Source organism: Accipiter gentilis, chromosome 8 (genome assembly GCF_929443795.1).
Source record: "Accipiter gentilis chromosome 8, bAccGen1.1, whole genome shotgun sequence".
In the NCBI taxonomy this organism is placed as follows: Eukaryota; Metazoa; Chordata; class Aves; order Accipitriformes; family Accipitridae; genus Astur; species Astur gentilis.
The window spans coordinates 14,254,798-14,269,969 of record NC_064887.1 but is presented as its reverse complement, the minus strand read 5'-3'; the positions used below and the strand labels follow the sequence as shown (position 1 = coordinate 14,269,969).

The 15,172-nt window shown below is 37.5% G+C and overlaps 1 protein-coding gene across 3 annotated transcripts in view; it reads right to left on the bottom strand.

Annotated features, from left to right (window-relative positions):
- Nucleotides 1-1,623: 1,623 nt before the first annotated feature.
- The window catches only part of GIPC2 (GIPC PDZ domain containing family member 2), a 28,185-nt gene continuing 14,636 nt past the window's right edge, over nt 1,624-15,172 (bottom strand). For all 3 annotated transcript variants that reach the window (XM_049809066.1, XM_049809068.1, XM_049809067.1), the window contains exons 4-6: nt 13,893-14,002; nt 13,092-13,173; nt 1,624-4,668 (exon numbers count right to left, since the gene is read on the bottom strand). In XM_049809066.1, coding sequence (XP_049665023.1) covers nt 4,514-4,668; nt 13,092-13,173; nt 13,893-14,002 — 347 coding nt within the window. In that variant the 3' untranslated portion in view covers nt 1,624-4,513. The remainder of the gene's footprint in view (nt 4,669-13,091; nt 13,174-13,892; nt 14,003-15,172) is intronic.

Here is a 15,172-nt window from a genome sequence, read left to right as displayed (position 1 = left end):
CTGTTACTATGTACAAGTATCTTCAAGAAATGCTGAGGACTTTCCCTATCTTTGACTTCCAAGCCTGTAAATTTGTTCATATTTTCATAAACTAAATCACAGATCTTTCAAAATATAACAACATCTAAAGGCAAAATGCCTTGCGAACATAGGGAGTCAGAGAATTGGAAAAGAAAACAATACTGAATATAAATTTCAGATCAGGCTCCTATCGCCAGAGTTGAGTTCTGAAGTTCATGGCAAACATGCATTTGATTTCAAAAGGGCAAACAGTCAACACCCTGACTTCTAATTGTTCTGCAATATCTCCTGGCAGAAAGAAAACTAAGAGTAATGTATCATTTTACTACAATATTCAGACTTCGGAATAAAAATTCTCAGAGCTGTTTTCATTAAAAACAATATGCGATTTGTAAAGTAGCAAAGTTCACATTAAAAAGCAGGGGAAAAAAAATCTACAATTTGCTCTTCTGTCATCACAGATGGCACTTTAAAAACTTTATAACCTGCTTTACATCTTGCCTGATAGCTTTTTTTTAACAAAATATTATAAATTAGCTTAACTTTAATACTTCACTCTCAAATACAAAGAACAAGATTTTCAAAGCTTTATATTACGTTAATCTCAAAAAAAAAAAACGAAAAAGGAAATAGACAAATTGTGAAGAAAATCATATAAAGAAGTATGAATGTATACATTATTCAAATCAAGGTGCAAATCTGAATAGCAGACAAGATTTTCCCAAATACACTGGTTATATTAATAGCTATTTGAATAACAACTGCATTATGAATAGGATTGCATAAAGCCAAATTTAACTGAAGCAACATCTGGCCTACTAAAGGTGTCACAAAAGGTATATCTGTAATTTGCAAAATTACTTCCTTTAAAAGTCTGAAATATTCATCGCTCATCATATTTTTAAGATTATCAGCTCAGAACTTTATGAACACCAGATTTCATTAAATCCCCTTGTTGCATCTAAAGACTATTGCTTACAGAGAAAAACAGTGGTGTATTTTCCATCATCTTGAATATAGCAGTAAGTCTGGAAGTAAAGGCACAAGCAATTGCATATACCTGCCAGCTGCTTTCAAACTGCACCAAATTATAAGAATATGGAATCAGTTACTTTTAGAATAGCATTCAGGCCGAGTTACTAGATTGTCTCATTCCACCTCAGATTTTGAGAGCACTATTCACCAACATTCACCTCCACCTGCAACACACACTAACAAGATGTTTATAGTCCTACTCTGATCAGCGCTTATATTAACTAGAACTACTACTTCAGAGGAATTTGGGAGATTTTTGTAGTGATATTTAATGACATTTTCATCCTACAAAGCATGGAAAGGCTGTAGTATCGTTATTGACAAGGTTTTAAAGGGATCTGCAGGCTGTATTTTATTAATAAAACAACATTAATTTACTACACAAATCATTACAAAGAGTGAGAAGTGTTTATCATGCTTTATAAGGTAGCGTGATTTTCATGTGACAAATTATTCATGCATAGCTGGACAATGCGAATAATCTCCTAAATTGGCTACTGGTACCATTATGTCTTATGTGCTGGAAATAGTGTACGCATAAATGAGAACTCAGAAAAATTGTTAAGATACATCAACATACTTTATTGCAGTAAATATTAGTAAAATTGCAATCACTATTTAAATCTTAGTTCTGAAATAAACTCCACAAAGATAGGCCTCTATGACAAGAGACAGCTCTATGCAGAATTAGCTTCAGAGATTATTTTTATCTCACTATTTTATCAGTGTAATGAGACAAATTATCCTCTGAGGATAAATTGATTGAACAACATTAATTTCTCAAAATAAAATGAACAGACAAAACACATGAGGGATTATCTGCTACAGGTAACATTTCATGTAATATTTTACAATAGGACTCTTCCATAGTACTTTTGGGTTTTTTTGTGCTGTTTAAGAAGGAATTCTTAACTTCAATTGATTTTATAATCAGTGGCTTGTTGATTACTAACATTAGTGTACATAAACATTTCCACAAAACTTGACATTTAAGTTTTATATAAAACAATGTAAACCCAACAGGGAATTCTTGACATTTCATTTTTCCTTTTCACCTAAAAGAATTTTAAAGAATAAATGATATGGCCCATAATACTTTAACTCTTCATTACCAAGAGTACATTAGTTAAAGTAGCCCTGTGCAAGACGGACAGTGTGCTCAACTGCAGCAGAAGATTGTGGGCTCAGACTTACAATTATTAAATACAGAGAAACACTATCCACCTTGTGCTCTCTGTCCTAAAATTACACTTTCTCAAAATAATACATCCTCATGGCCCCAGTTGAGCAATTACAAAGTTTCTTTAATTTTATTATCAAGTTTTACTAAAATGAGATTTTTCTTGTAAAATTATATATTTTTACTTTCCATAACTTGAGAATAGCCTAAATTTTTGTATCTATATGTATTTCTATGTAGATAAATTGATAATGATCACACCTTTTTGAAGATGCATATAGATTTCATGCCACACTGGTGATATGAGGCACTAGTACAATTAAGAGAAATTTTGAAGCCTTTGAACTTCTTAAATACAATAAAATGTATGACCTCCATACTGCTCTCTAGTACTTATTTCATAAAAAGGAATACCTATATTATGTGAAAGCTTGTCCTTAAATGAGAGATATAAGAGCAAAATATTCACAACAGCATTTATAAAATTGGAAATTTTCCCCGTTGAAAGACCACTGAACAGTATTTATAAGGCTTCATGCAATATTTCATAAGTAGAAAAAATATTCAGTTATTGTAACATGCAAAAGACTGAAGTGGAGTTTAGGAGCCTTCCTAAATAACATAGTAAAGAGAACGAGGACCTGTTCTCTCAATGATACTTCAAAGTGTCATGGTTTTAGACAAAAAAAAAATCATTGACATAGAACATGTAAACTTATTGGCATAGTCATTATTCTAAAGACATCTCTGCAAGACGGTGAAAGACATTTTCATCTGAAGAAAAGTAACTAGGTAGTGATTTAGGAACAACTTTTGCAGTACCTATTATTTTATATGCATATGCAAATATAAAAATACTAAAAAGCTATGACACCTTCCCAGGTCAGGCCCCACATTCTTGTTCAATTTCATTTTCAAGGACACTTATGACGTGTTATTTGGCTATAAAAATCACTTGAAAGTAGCTTTTTCTAAACAAATGAGCAAGTATCTGTCTCGATTAAAACCAAACACAGTAAAAACTGATAAAGAGTCTAGTTATGAGTAAAAACAAAACTTATTGCGTTACTCTTCATTAAATACAGAGCAAACAGGAAGATAAATGCAGGCATAGCAGATGTAGTGAAAGAGACAGTTCATTTTTAATAATCTGAGATCTGTTAGTAAAATATTATCAGTTAAAATAAATGTTTATGTACAATATAATTAGAAATCCTAACATCTAAAATTAGTTTAATGTATTTTTCAGTGTTTAGGCATGTATTTCCATCCAAACTGCAATTGTTTGTGACTTTACAATAATATCTTCCAGGTTTGAACATCTTCAGTGTCTCTCCTATCTTGCCATGTTGAGAAAAAAAAAAAAAAAATATGAGGGGAACTCCATAGGATCTCAGCAGATCATTTAGCATATGCAAAAATCATTTCAGCACTTAGTCATAATCTATAGTCTCCACTGCCAGATCACAGATATTATTTGAATATATGAACAGTAATCAAAATTAATATTTGTTTCTTCCTATGCAGTTCCTATTGCAATAATATGGCACCTGAATAAAGCTGCAGGTTCTTGGTTTAAGCATTTCTACTATACTTCCTCATCTCAGAAACAGCCAGACAGTGTGCATTACGACTCAAATGAAAGCAAGTCTTTTTCATTTGAAGATCTTAGTTCTCGTGTTTCAGAGGAGTATTTTTTTCCCTGAACTCAGGTTCTTCAGAAACATGGTACCTTCTTCCCAGCTCTGTCTACAGAAAAGACTACGTTCAGGCCAAACTGTAAGAAAAACTAAGGCTTTAGGTTTTCCACAGCTCTTTGTATATGTGAATCATAAGGACAACAGAAGTCCAGGGAACTGCAGCATGTAGCTAGGTAGTTTTTCAACAAGTTTATAAGCCTTTCTAAAGAAGAGATAAAATAATCCAAACTCTTTGTTGCATATGTCTAACACTCTTCAGAATATTGATATCAAAGTGTATGTACAATAAAAAATACCTAATTTTCATAAAATGTCTGTATAAATATATCTCCTTGACACACTCCTCACAGTGACTTCCACATGTAAATTAAATGTTTGTTTTAAATGTGCAGTTGTCAGAACTTTGGGTTTTTCTTCATATTTCTATTAGAAACCTTCCTTTGCAAAAGAAAGTCTCCAGTAAGAATACTTATACAGAGTGCCCTGGATTCATATCAATAAAAGTATTACAATTCCGATGTACGTATTTGAAAATCATTTTGTATTTTCAAATAGGGATTGATAAACTGCACAGTTCTCATTCCAGTCGTCCTTGCTTAGCATCACCTATTGCTCCCCATACATCAAAGACAAACTCATCCGGAAATGCAAAGTCCCCAAGAGTTTCATCCAATGCCACTGCAAATTCATCTGGGTTTTTCTTGTCTCTTCCAGCTTCCACCATTGTTGCAGCTAAAAAGCAACAAAACAAAATAACGTAATTACCATGAAAATGACAGCTAACATTTCAGGCCAAGATAGTTTTTGAATGTCTATTTTCAAAATGAATTAAGGTCAGCTTAGGGAGACGTAAAGCTTACCTACTGAATTTAGGATTCAATAGGAATATGTACTTAAATCCCCCCACACTAGCTACATTCAGCTCTGATAAACAGGACAGCTTCCTTGGAGTACTCGTTATATATTCTTCTATTTGTTTGGCAGAGGTTTAATTTTTAATTCAACAAACCTTTGTTTTACTTCGATTAAATTATATTCTGTATTCATTACTGAAGGCAGATGAAGCATGGGTCTAACAACAGGGTTAAGCACAACTCTTCTGCAGTAACAAGACCCATGCCAGTTCATCACCAACTTCAGTGACTTTGATAGGAACTCACTGACCTAAACCAGAAGATCAAAAGGCAAACCTGAATGTTTTTCTCCTCTAAACAACGAAGAAAAGATCTCAGCAAGTCAGAGTTTGAAGTGGCCAAGTTCTTCACAGAAAGACAAAAGGCACAGGGTTTGAACATAGAAAACAACATACAGCCTGCATAATAGATACACACAACCAAGCTAGTATGGGTTTGCTAGCAACAACCCATGTTTTATGAGTTTAAATGTTGAGCATGACCTGCATTTAGAAAGGAGTAATGATAAACGGGCCTAGAGAAAACACTTGAATACCCTACTTCAGGAAACAAGAATTCAAATACTAGGCTCAACTAATGTGTTGTGTAAAATACAGAGAAAATTAAAATTTGGGTTGTTAAGTATCGGACACTGTGTTTGCAACTGCCTGAAAGAAGTGTTCTCAAGAAACTACCGTATGACCTCAAACAGATTTGCTTAATCTTTCAGCTTAATTTTATTCAATTTTAATTAACCTTAGCTTAATTTTTTAACCCAAAAGACCACCTGCAGGTAGTAAAGGAACTGAGGTATTTATCGTAAGCGACATTATTCTTCTGCTTGGATCTACATTTTTTTTCATACCATCCAAACTAAAGAGTAACTGATTTCGGTGCATGAGTTTGCTTCAGTTATTATTACCTCCAGCTCTGAAAAGCAAATCTTTGATTTATAGGACCCTCAAGGCTGGGAAAGTTTGTGCTTATGCCACTAGGAAGTGAAAAAGATCAAAGTTCTTTTTGGAAGTCTCAGCCAGGTGGTTCAAACCGTGCAAAAGCAAAGGAAAGGCCTTGCTGCTGTGTACAATAAACCGGACCCACCAAAGACTAGGAACATCTTGGTACCCAGGAAAGCTGAAGCAGAGAGGTCTGATACAACAGAGGTAGACTGTGATATCTTGTATACCCATGCTGTCTGGCATTTTCTCTTATTTAACACCCAAGTATCAGAATTTACCAAGTTTTAGACTTTAGTTTGGAAATGGCTACACTGGGGTCACTGCTTAGGACTCAGTCCTTACCTGCTGTGCTCTTTCCTCACCTTTAGCCACTGCACAGTTTCTCAGACTCTGGAACAAATTACAAGTCTATCCCAAACAACACTGGATGCTGGCAACCCAGGGATATTAGAGCAAATCAAAACTGTGAGGTCTCAAACCTCTCTCAGTCATGGCACCTGCACCTCCGTGAAGGGTGAAAAATATCAGCATAGGAGCTTCTTCTGGCTAAGCTAGGCCAGAAGAACTACCAGCAGCAGGCTGTCATGCTTTGAGGGATGCAGAAAACTCTGTAAAGCAGACTCAGCACAAACAGCACTGCTGAATGCAGTTTATTTTATGAGTCATATCTCTGCTCCACAGCTTCTGTTCATATTCACAAGAAATGATGGTATTGTACAATAGATGAAACCCTCAAAGTCTGCTCCACTTCGTGATTACTTTACACACCTGCCTTAAACTGCAAGACGTCCTCCATCTTCCGTTATACATCAAGTAACCACCACTTTCTTCATGAGCGTATCAAATTCAGGTGTCACACTGAAGGATTTGATAGCTTCTAGCCCTTTCTCAGAGGGATATCTGAGTGGAAAACATGTATTACAGTGCCTGAGAAAGGGATGGAAGTTCCGAAGCCACAGAAGACCATCTTCACTGGGACAGTCTGCCATCTACTGCATGCACTGTGTTATATTGACATGGCAAAATCTCTCTGATAAAAAGGAAAAGAAACTTTCCCTGCTCTTAAGTTTTATTAAATGTATTTAATATTATTTTGTTGACCTGAAACTCGGCTCAAGTTTATTGACAGTTATGAACTTCTGGCAAACAGTGTTTGCTGTTATGCAAACTTGTAAGAAGCTGTGAGCAAACTTGAGCCACATTCCACATTGTGGACGTCAGCAACAGTAATTCTGAAGAAATCTGACGTTTTGGTTTTAGCTACGTTCAGACGCAAGGCTCCAAAGAGAATCGCAGTGTGCCAAACTACACAAAGCAGTCCAAGATCTTGACAAACAGACTGCTGTGATTGGGACAGTTCAAGTGTAACCCAGCTTCCTGGGCACCATTAGTGGTTCTCAAGGACTCTCAAGACTTGTTTCACTGTCAGCAGAAACCCTATCCCTGCTGTGTTGATCCTTTCTGTGTCCCCTGTGAAGCTCCCGGGATGCTGACTCAGAGGAGTCTGGATGGGAAACAGGCGTTAAATAAAGGACTCCTGTTCCTGACAAGCGGAAGACAAATATTTGTCCTATCGATGCCAGCCTATATCCCCTGACACCGTGGCATAAGAAAGTACTTACAGAGGAACAACCCTGGAGGTGATGACGTGAAGGCTGTCATTTAAACTTCACAGATTTTTCTGGATATGAACCAGGATATGAAGTTTCTCTATATAGACACCGGGAGAGGGTTGGAGGGAGAAGAGCTGTGCAAGGTGACACAAGAGCAAATGTGTCTAGATATAGTTACTCAAGATATTAAAAAAAAAGTTCCCACCAATGGAGTGAGGATCTAGACAAGTGTTCCAGGAGAGAGAGTAGGAGCAAGGAATTCAGCCAGTTTTAAGATAAATTGGTCAAGATATACGAGAGCCATATGACACAGACAGAGTGATAAAACAACACAGCATTGTATCACAGTCCAACTGTCCTAGCTGAAACCTCAGAATTACGCAGTAATAAACTCTGTCATTACCAGCAAATGCTATGTCAAACACAATTTTCTTCAAAGATTGAGCTTCCCAAATTATGAAATAGAACCTTAAAAATAGTTTCTTATAGGTTTACCAAACTTGAAAACGAAATCCACTAAACTTAGATAATCAAGAAAACCTTCAACCCAGTCAAGCAGGAGTCAGAAAGTTGCCACCCTACGAAAGCAGCAGCCTCAAAAAAAAAAAAAAAAAGTGTTTTCATCCGTATTGAGCAACTGTAATCAGCACTACGGGGGCGCATTTAATGTACTCTATCTATCAAAGCACATTCCCCCTCCCGGATTCTCCTAAGGTAATGAAATAGGCTTCCGCGGGAAGAGTGCCGGATCGTCCCTGCTCGGGTGTCCCTTTTCGGTAGCTTGGTGCTGACCCCTGGTGCCCGCAGGCTGGTATTACCGTGCAGCAAACGCCAAGGCACGACGCAAGCCACCGTCCTTCCTCTTTTTCACAAACAACTTGTACCACCGATGCCTATGAATGCGCAAGGCTGAACCCTGCCTCCTTAGCGTCATACTTACAGAAAAGGCCAGAGCTAACCAGTCTCCTCTGCCACCCAGTGTACATATTCTTACTTCCCCAAGCAGTAAACACAGACACGGGATGGCATCCTCTGGGCGGCACAGCGGTGCAGAACGTGCGTGTTTACACAACGACATTTGCAGTGCCTAATTCCCAAGGCAAATAACAAACTACTGATTGCCAAGGCGTTTAGCAGATACTTGCCAACTTGAAGAAAACTTTGCTGGTTCTCAGAGGGTGACAGCTCTGGGCCAAATTGCCTCCACTCCCCTCCCTTTCTCCCACTGCTTCTTGTAACAGCTGCACAATAAGTGATTACAGGAATTTTATTCCAACAGAATATTTTTCCACACTCCAGATAGCCCCAATTGTTTTCAACTTTTTTTTTTTTTTTTTTTTTTTTTAAATCTCACTTCAGGCAACGCTCATACCTGAAAAATTTTTACATAAAACGTGAAAAGTTCTGCAAACTTAAAACTGATGAAAGGAATTAGAAGTCTTCTCAACTTCAACTGAGAAGCTCCACATCAGGCTTCCCAGATTATGAACAAAGAAGTTTGTTGGCTTTTAAAACCTAGTCTCTTTAAAATAACTTCAAAGATCTTTCATAAAAATCCTTATTTTCACTTTTGATAGACACATGTGGCACAAGTCACTAAAGGTACAATCTGGCTGCCATTGTTATTATCTGCCTTACATAATGGTTTTGCTACCTATATCCTACCTTGTAATGTCTAAAAAAACTTCTTCAAAAGTCTTAACAGAAGCTTCAATATTTATTTAGCTGTAATGCTATCAGAAGCTTTGCCTTCATCAAAAGGTAACAAATATTATTATTCTGGCATGACACTTTAAAAGAGCTAAAATTCGCATTCCGCTTCCTTAGATCACAGAAAATGAAGCATGTCATTGTGGTTTCCAGCGTTTAACATTACTTGGTTTTAGTTTCATGTTGAACGTGGTCAGATCTAGCACTCAAGACACCATTAGAAATATCCTTTCTTCTTGTTTCTTTTTATTAAGTACTCATTCCTCTTGAAGCGGAGAAGTTTTCTTGTTTAACCAGACTTGCTACCTTTCCCTTTTTCATAAAACTCCCATTATTCTCCCAGAGTAAATGAACAGTCATAAACAATATACCCCAGAGTGTATACAATAAAATCCTTTGGGAAAGGAAGTCTGGTGACGGAAGAGACAGAAAACAACAGATTCAGGGAGAGTATCATTTTAGTCAAAGTGTTTCAAGATAAAAACATCTATCCAATATTGCTGGGTTGGATTAGTGAGCCAAGAGAAGCTTGGGTGACAAAAAGTTTAAAACTGTTAGGACATTCTGACTAGATGGTAAGTTTGAAAAATAAAGTCAGGAGTGGAGAAGTAGATTTGAAATTCTTCTGAACAGAGATAGAGAATATGCAAAGATACGTAATGTCTGACAATATCACAGGGAACAACAAAAAGGAAATAATCATCCAAAAGCATAAACACAGAACAAAATACCAGTGGATGAAGAGGTAGCCAAAAGATACTGACAGAAAAAATTTGGATCGCAAGCCCTTTTTGCCATCATTTTTCTGTTGGTACCATTCTGGGGTTGGATCCCAGAGATCCAGGCTTCCTCCCACCCAGAATCTTTGGGATCAAATACAGTCCATAACAGTTCAAGCCTCAGTGATTTAAAAAATAAATGCCACCAGTATTTTTTCACTAACATGGCTTCCTGAGCCCCTCCTATTAATCAACTATTCACGTTCCCTTACCAGAAAGCTCTGACAGGATTTGAAATAACCTGAATTATCTCTCAATGGCGCACTTGTGTTTTAAAGAAGGCTGAAGTCAAGCCTTGGCCCCATTTCTAATGTGCTCATAAAATGGCTGCGGAATACATTGCCAAAGCCAAATGTCCCTTCTGCAGATTAAGTCCAGTTTTCAGTAAAATAAAGAGGTAAAAAGGTAAAAGTGCATTCAAAAGGCAGGTATGTAAATCTCAACATCACCTAGATCTCTGAAAATAAAAAACTGTGCCAAAAAAGAAAGAAGTGTATGCGTTTCCATTAAATGATTTCCAAGCATTTTGCTGCAACTTAGGGATTTGTGTGTAGATTTAGTCAGCCATTCTTGAAACTGTCAAGATACTTAACTATGCAAAAATTAAGGGCTTTATCTCGTCTTTAATTCTGTCTGTAATTTTACATTATTTTTTTCTTTCCTTTCTTTCTAACTTCTGGCTTGAAACTGGGGCACTGTTTTAGAATTCAATCACACCATGGAAGTGTCATTTTAATGGAGCTGAAAGAGCAACATTAACTGACATCCAAAGCTTCTGACAAACAGAACTGCATGGGAATGAGCAATGATTGAGATCTTAATCACTTGTCGGCTGTCGCATTGTGATGACTTGCATTTTCAACTAATCTGGCTTGAGTAATGAGTGAAATTTCTAGCTGAGTGGTGATTGGCATTCTCTGAATGAATCCTTTCCTCATATTTCATTTTCATGGGTGACTGATCACATCCAGTATATGAAAAACTGACATGTGTTAATTGAACAGATTTGTGACAGGTGATTAGCTCTCCTTTCCTAAAGAGTCCTAGAGCTGTTTAATTGTTTAAAAATGATAAAACTTTTTTTTTGTCATTACCGTTGGCTCTCAACTCTAAGATTTGAACTTTAGGAAATGGCTTCAAAGGTGCAAACTAAAGCTACGTGAACCCTGTAGTCTTTGATTCCTGGCAGTTTCTCTTTGTTTCACTGCCTTTTGGGGAGGAAGAGAAGGAAGAGGCAAAGGGCAAAACAACAAACCAGTTGGGAAGAAGAGAGTGTCTCTGAGGACAAAAACTTCTTCCTTCTTTGAGTATTCTTTTAAGGCATTCTTTGAAACTTTCCACACCATATACTGAAAGATGAAGGATGTAAGATTTTGGGGTGGGGGGGGGTGGGGGGGGGTGGGTGTTCAAGGAATTCAAGGGAAAACTCTACCAATTGCGTGGCAATCAGCTCAGCCATATGTGCTGAAAGCTGAACTCCTCAGTCTACTGTACAAGACCCATCCTGTTATGGGACTGAGAGCCAAAAACCACAGGGAACACCAGTTCCCATGGGAACTTGCTTCCCTGCCCCAGAGCATAGCACACCTCAACATCCCAAGAAACCATGCTCTAGCCTAGGATCTCAGGGTTCTGCGCTATGGACACCAAACCCAGAACATCTATAGCTGCTTATTCCTGTAGGGCCAGGAGCCTGAGGACCTCGGAGGTAACCTGCAAGGACAGAAGCCTCCAGAAGCCCAGCTTGAGCCAGGATTGCAACAGCTGCAGGACAAAAACAGCTCCCAGAGGGATGGCCGACACGAGACTCGGAGCTTTGAAGCCTGAGCCAGAGATGGAACAAGCAGTGGAGGCTGCAGGACAGCCACAGAACATGGGATCCTCCCCAACCTAAACAGAGGGTCAGCACTACACATGGGTCCTGAGAGCATATTACATGGCAGGGGCACCACATATCAGAGTTGCTGGGAACAGAATTGTTGATACTTTTTAGTTTTCTGGGAATTGGAAAGTTTGGATATTACCTACAAAACAGAATTCACAAGTTTTGGGCAGCTCCGCTCTCTCTTCTATGCCAGGAAGTCCACCTCTACCTTAGGCTGGGGGACAAATAATACTTTACCTACAATTTTTCCTGTGATTAAACTAGTAGAAGCTGCCAATCAAATGCTTCCTGGTAGGAGCAACCAACAAAGGACTTTTGGCTATTCAGATAATCTCCTATTGTTCTCATTCCTCCCTGCTAACTGCTGCCTGTCCAACTCTTCCGCTTTGCCCTTAGCTTCATGCCAGACCTATTTTCTCTTCTGCTTTGCCTTCTCCATTTCCCTCTCATGAAAGCTTTCTTTTCAAGATTGTTTTCTGTTTAGCTGATCCTTTCCTAATTCTTGAGTGATTTTTTTAGATATTACCATAACAATAAACACCTTCCTCTTTGTCTTAGTATTAGAAGTTCCACAAGATCATATGAGGACTACACCAGCACTTCTTACCCAGTTAGGCCACAGCTTCTTCCCAAAAAAACAGAAGTTTCTATTAAGTTGTTGTCAGATTAACAGAGAGAAGCAACAGCTGCAAGGACAAGTTTGGTGCAGTTTGAAGGAACTTATGACACTGGGGTTGAATAGTTTCTTTCATTACAAACTGATGATTGTGATGGCTAGTAAACATTCTGGAAAATTTCCCCACATTTTTCGGAACACAGGCTTTAGAGAACTCGATAAATTTGTAAAATTACTCTGTCAGTTCCCTTGCTAAATAGCTGCCCTTTCACTGATGAACATCTCAGATTCAAACTTTAGTGATCAACTTTGATGTGTCTAAGCCAAGGGGCAAAAGAGCAAAAAAGCAAAGAGATATGCTTACCCTTAACAATCCTTAAATGTGGTACACACAAGCTCCACTAGAAAATACATGCCAGAAAGAATACAGTGATGAAAGTTAACAGCAAACAACTTAATTCATGCAATAGTGTATAGATAATGTGCAGGAAGAATAGATGATTAATTAATTACATCATAAGGCCTGTAGTGAGCGATTCTTTCTTTTATCAGACACATATTTGCAGAAATACAGGAAAGCTTTCGAGACTGCAAGCTGGACAAATTTTGCTTCACTTACAACCATAGACTAAAGTACTCAAAAAATTTTAGACTACAGAAAATGAGAAATTATTTAATCTTGTATCTGTTAAAAACTCACCTAATTCAATATCTCTTATCCCCATGTATGTTTCAAGAAGCTCATCCACTTTTTTAATTGCTTTTTCTTCAACTTCAGTTGGCTTTGTTGAAATAAAGGGAGAAAAAGAGCAAAAGTATGATTACATCCATGCAGATTTCAAAATAACCAGCAATTCACCGCCGATTATCCTTACTCCCATCCTGGCCACCTAGACTTATAAAACCTAAAAGTAAAACACATTATTCCACTCTCTTTCTCTCTTCGTACAAACCTGAGCCTTCCTCCTAACGTCAAGCCACACACCTCTCACATTCAAACTAAACAGGGGCCTTACATCACTTGACAATACAGTTCTTCATCAAATCCTCATCAGCTTTAGATGAACCCCGAATAAATAACATTTCTTCTTCCAAACCCTAATCCTGGTTTTACACATATTCATGTCAACATATGTTATTAGCCTCTGCTAACAACCACCCTTACACCAGCCCAGTATATTTGCAGTGTCAAAACAGAACCAACTCTTCAACCACCCCCTTCCCTCTTTTCAACACTCCTTGGTCTAATCTACCTTAAATTCATCCATGTACTCCATGACATCTAAATATAGGCTCTCTGTTTCCAGATTCCTCAGCCCCATTCCAACCCTGTTAGTCTTCAACTTTATACAAGCATTTCTCCCTGCAGAAGGCAGTTGGCACCTTAAGTCCCACGAGCTTTGTAACATCCAGACTTTTCCTTCCTACTTTATCAGCCTTGGGGAAGAATAAATCAGGTGCTAGATGATTAAACTACTGAAGGGCCCCAAGATAACCATACCATCTCCTCCACAGTAGCAGGGCCTTTGGTTCTCAGCCGAAGTGTCTCTCTCCCTCTGGAGATTTTAGCCTCTGGCAGAGTTCCACCTTTGGACCTTGGTTCCAGCTTTTCTAAAGGCAAAACAAACAACAACAAGAAAAGAATACCAAAGAGAACTAAGTATATGGCATGTCAGAATATGAAGTATCTGCTTTGGCTATTACATTACCTTCACTTTTTATTCTAATCAAGATCTAGACATACGTAAAAAATGAATTATAAATTAACTGTATTCTAAGTACATCTTTGCTGACAATATCTTGTCCTCAAACTTTAATATCTGCTTGACTGCACTGAAACTAGGACTTCCTTGACCAATATATCTACACAGGCCTATTGCACTCAACTTCATATATGTACTTTGTATAATTTTATTCCCCTGTTCTACAGAACAGTAGAAGTATTTATTACTTAATATTAGATAATGGCTGAATTCATCAACCAAATGATGATTTATCCTGGTCTTTACAAGCAGACTACGTAGCAGGTTTAGTATTGCAACATTTCCATCTTTCACTGATGCAATGGTGAAAACACTATTGCTAAACAGGTGATGATGAGCCACATTGAGCTGAGCTAACAATTTGATTACTAGCAGTCACGCAGGTGAAATGTTTCTAAGTAGATCTGCAGGAGTTTTTCCACTGGTTTCACCGAGGTAATGATTTCACACCTGATAAATCTCTACCAAGAATACCTGGGTTTACCCAAAGTTTTCTTTACCTGAATTCAGCTTTCCTTGTTTAATCTTGGGTAAGGACACCCCAGGATAGTAAATGGAGTACAGAATGATTTAAGATTTGGCTTTCTTGTTCTAGGACATAATTTTACATTCAAGGGTGGCAAGGCTTTAATTTACTTACATGGGAGTTACATAGTTAATCCGGAAAATACTAGAAGGAGATAATTTTGCAGAACTGCTTTTAACTGTGCTGTTTTCTCTACCATATTATTCCTCCTCTTAACAGCAGGCCTTTCTAATAAGCTCTCCTTAAAGACAAGACTTCAACATCCTGTGTTAATTTTGCCCAGGTAGATTCCAACTCATCATTCTTGCATAAATAGACAAAAATCCAGATTATTCTGCTGAACAAATATTGAAAAGTAAATTTTAATTGCTTTTATTTTAACAAATAGATACGGCACAGTCTCTTACATATATACTTAGGATCAACACTTTTCCTTAAATCCTTTTATAGCTGCAAGGACAATTTAAAACATCCTTAAGATTGTCATCATTT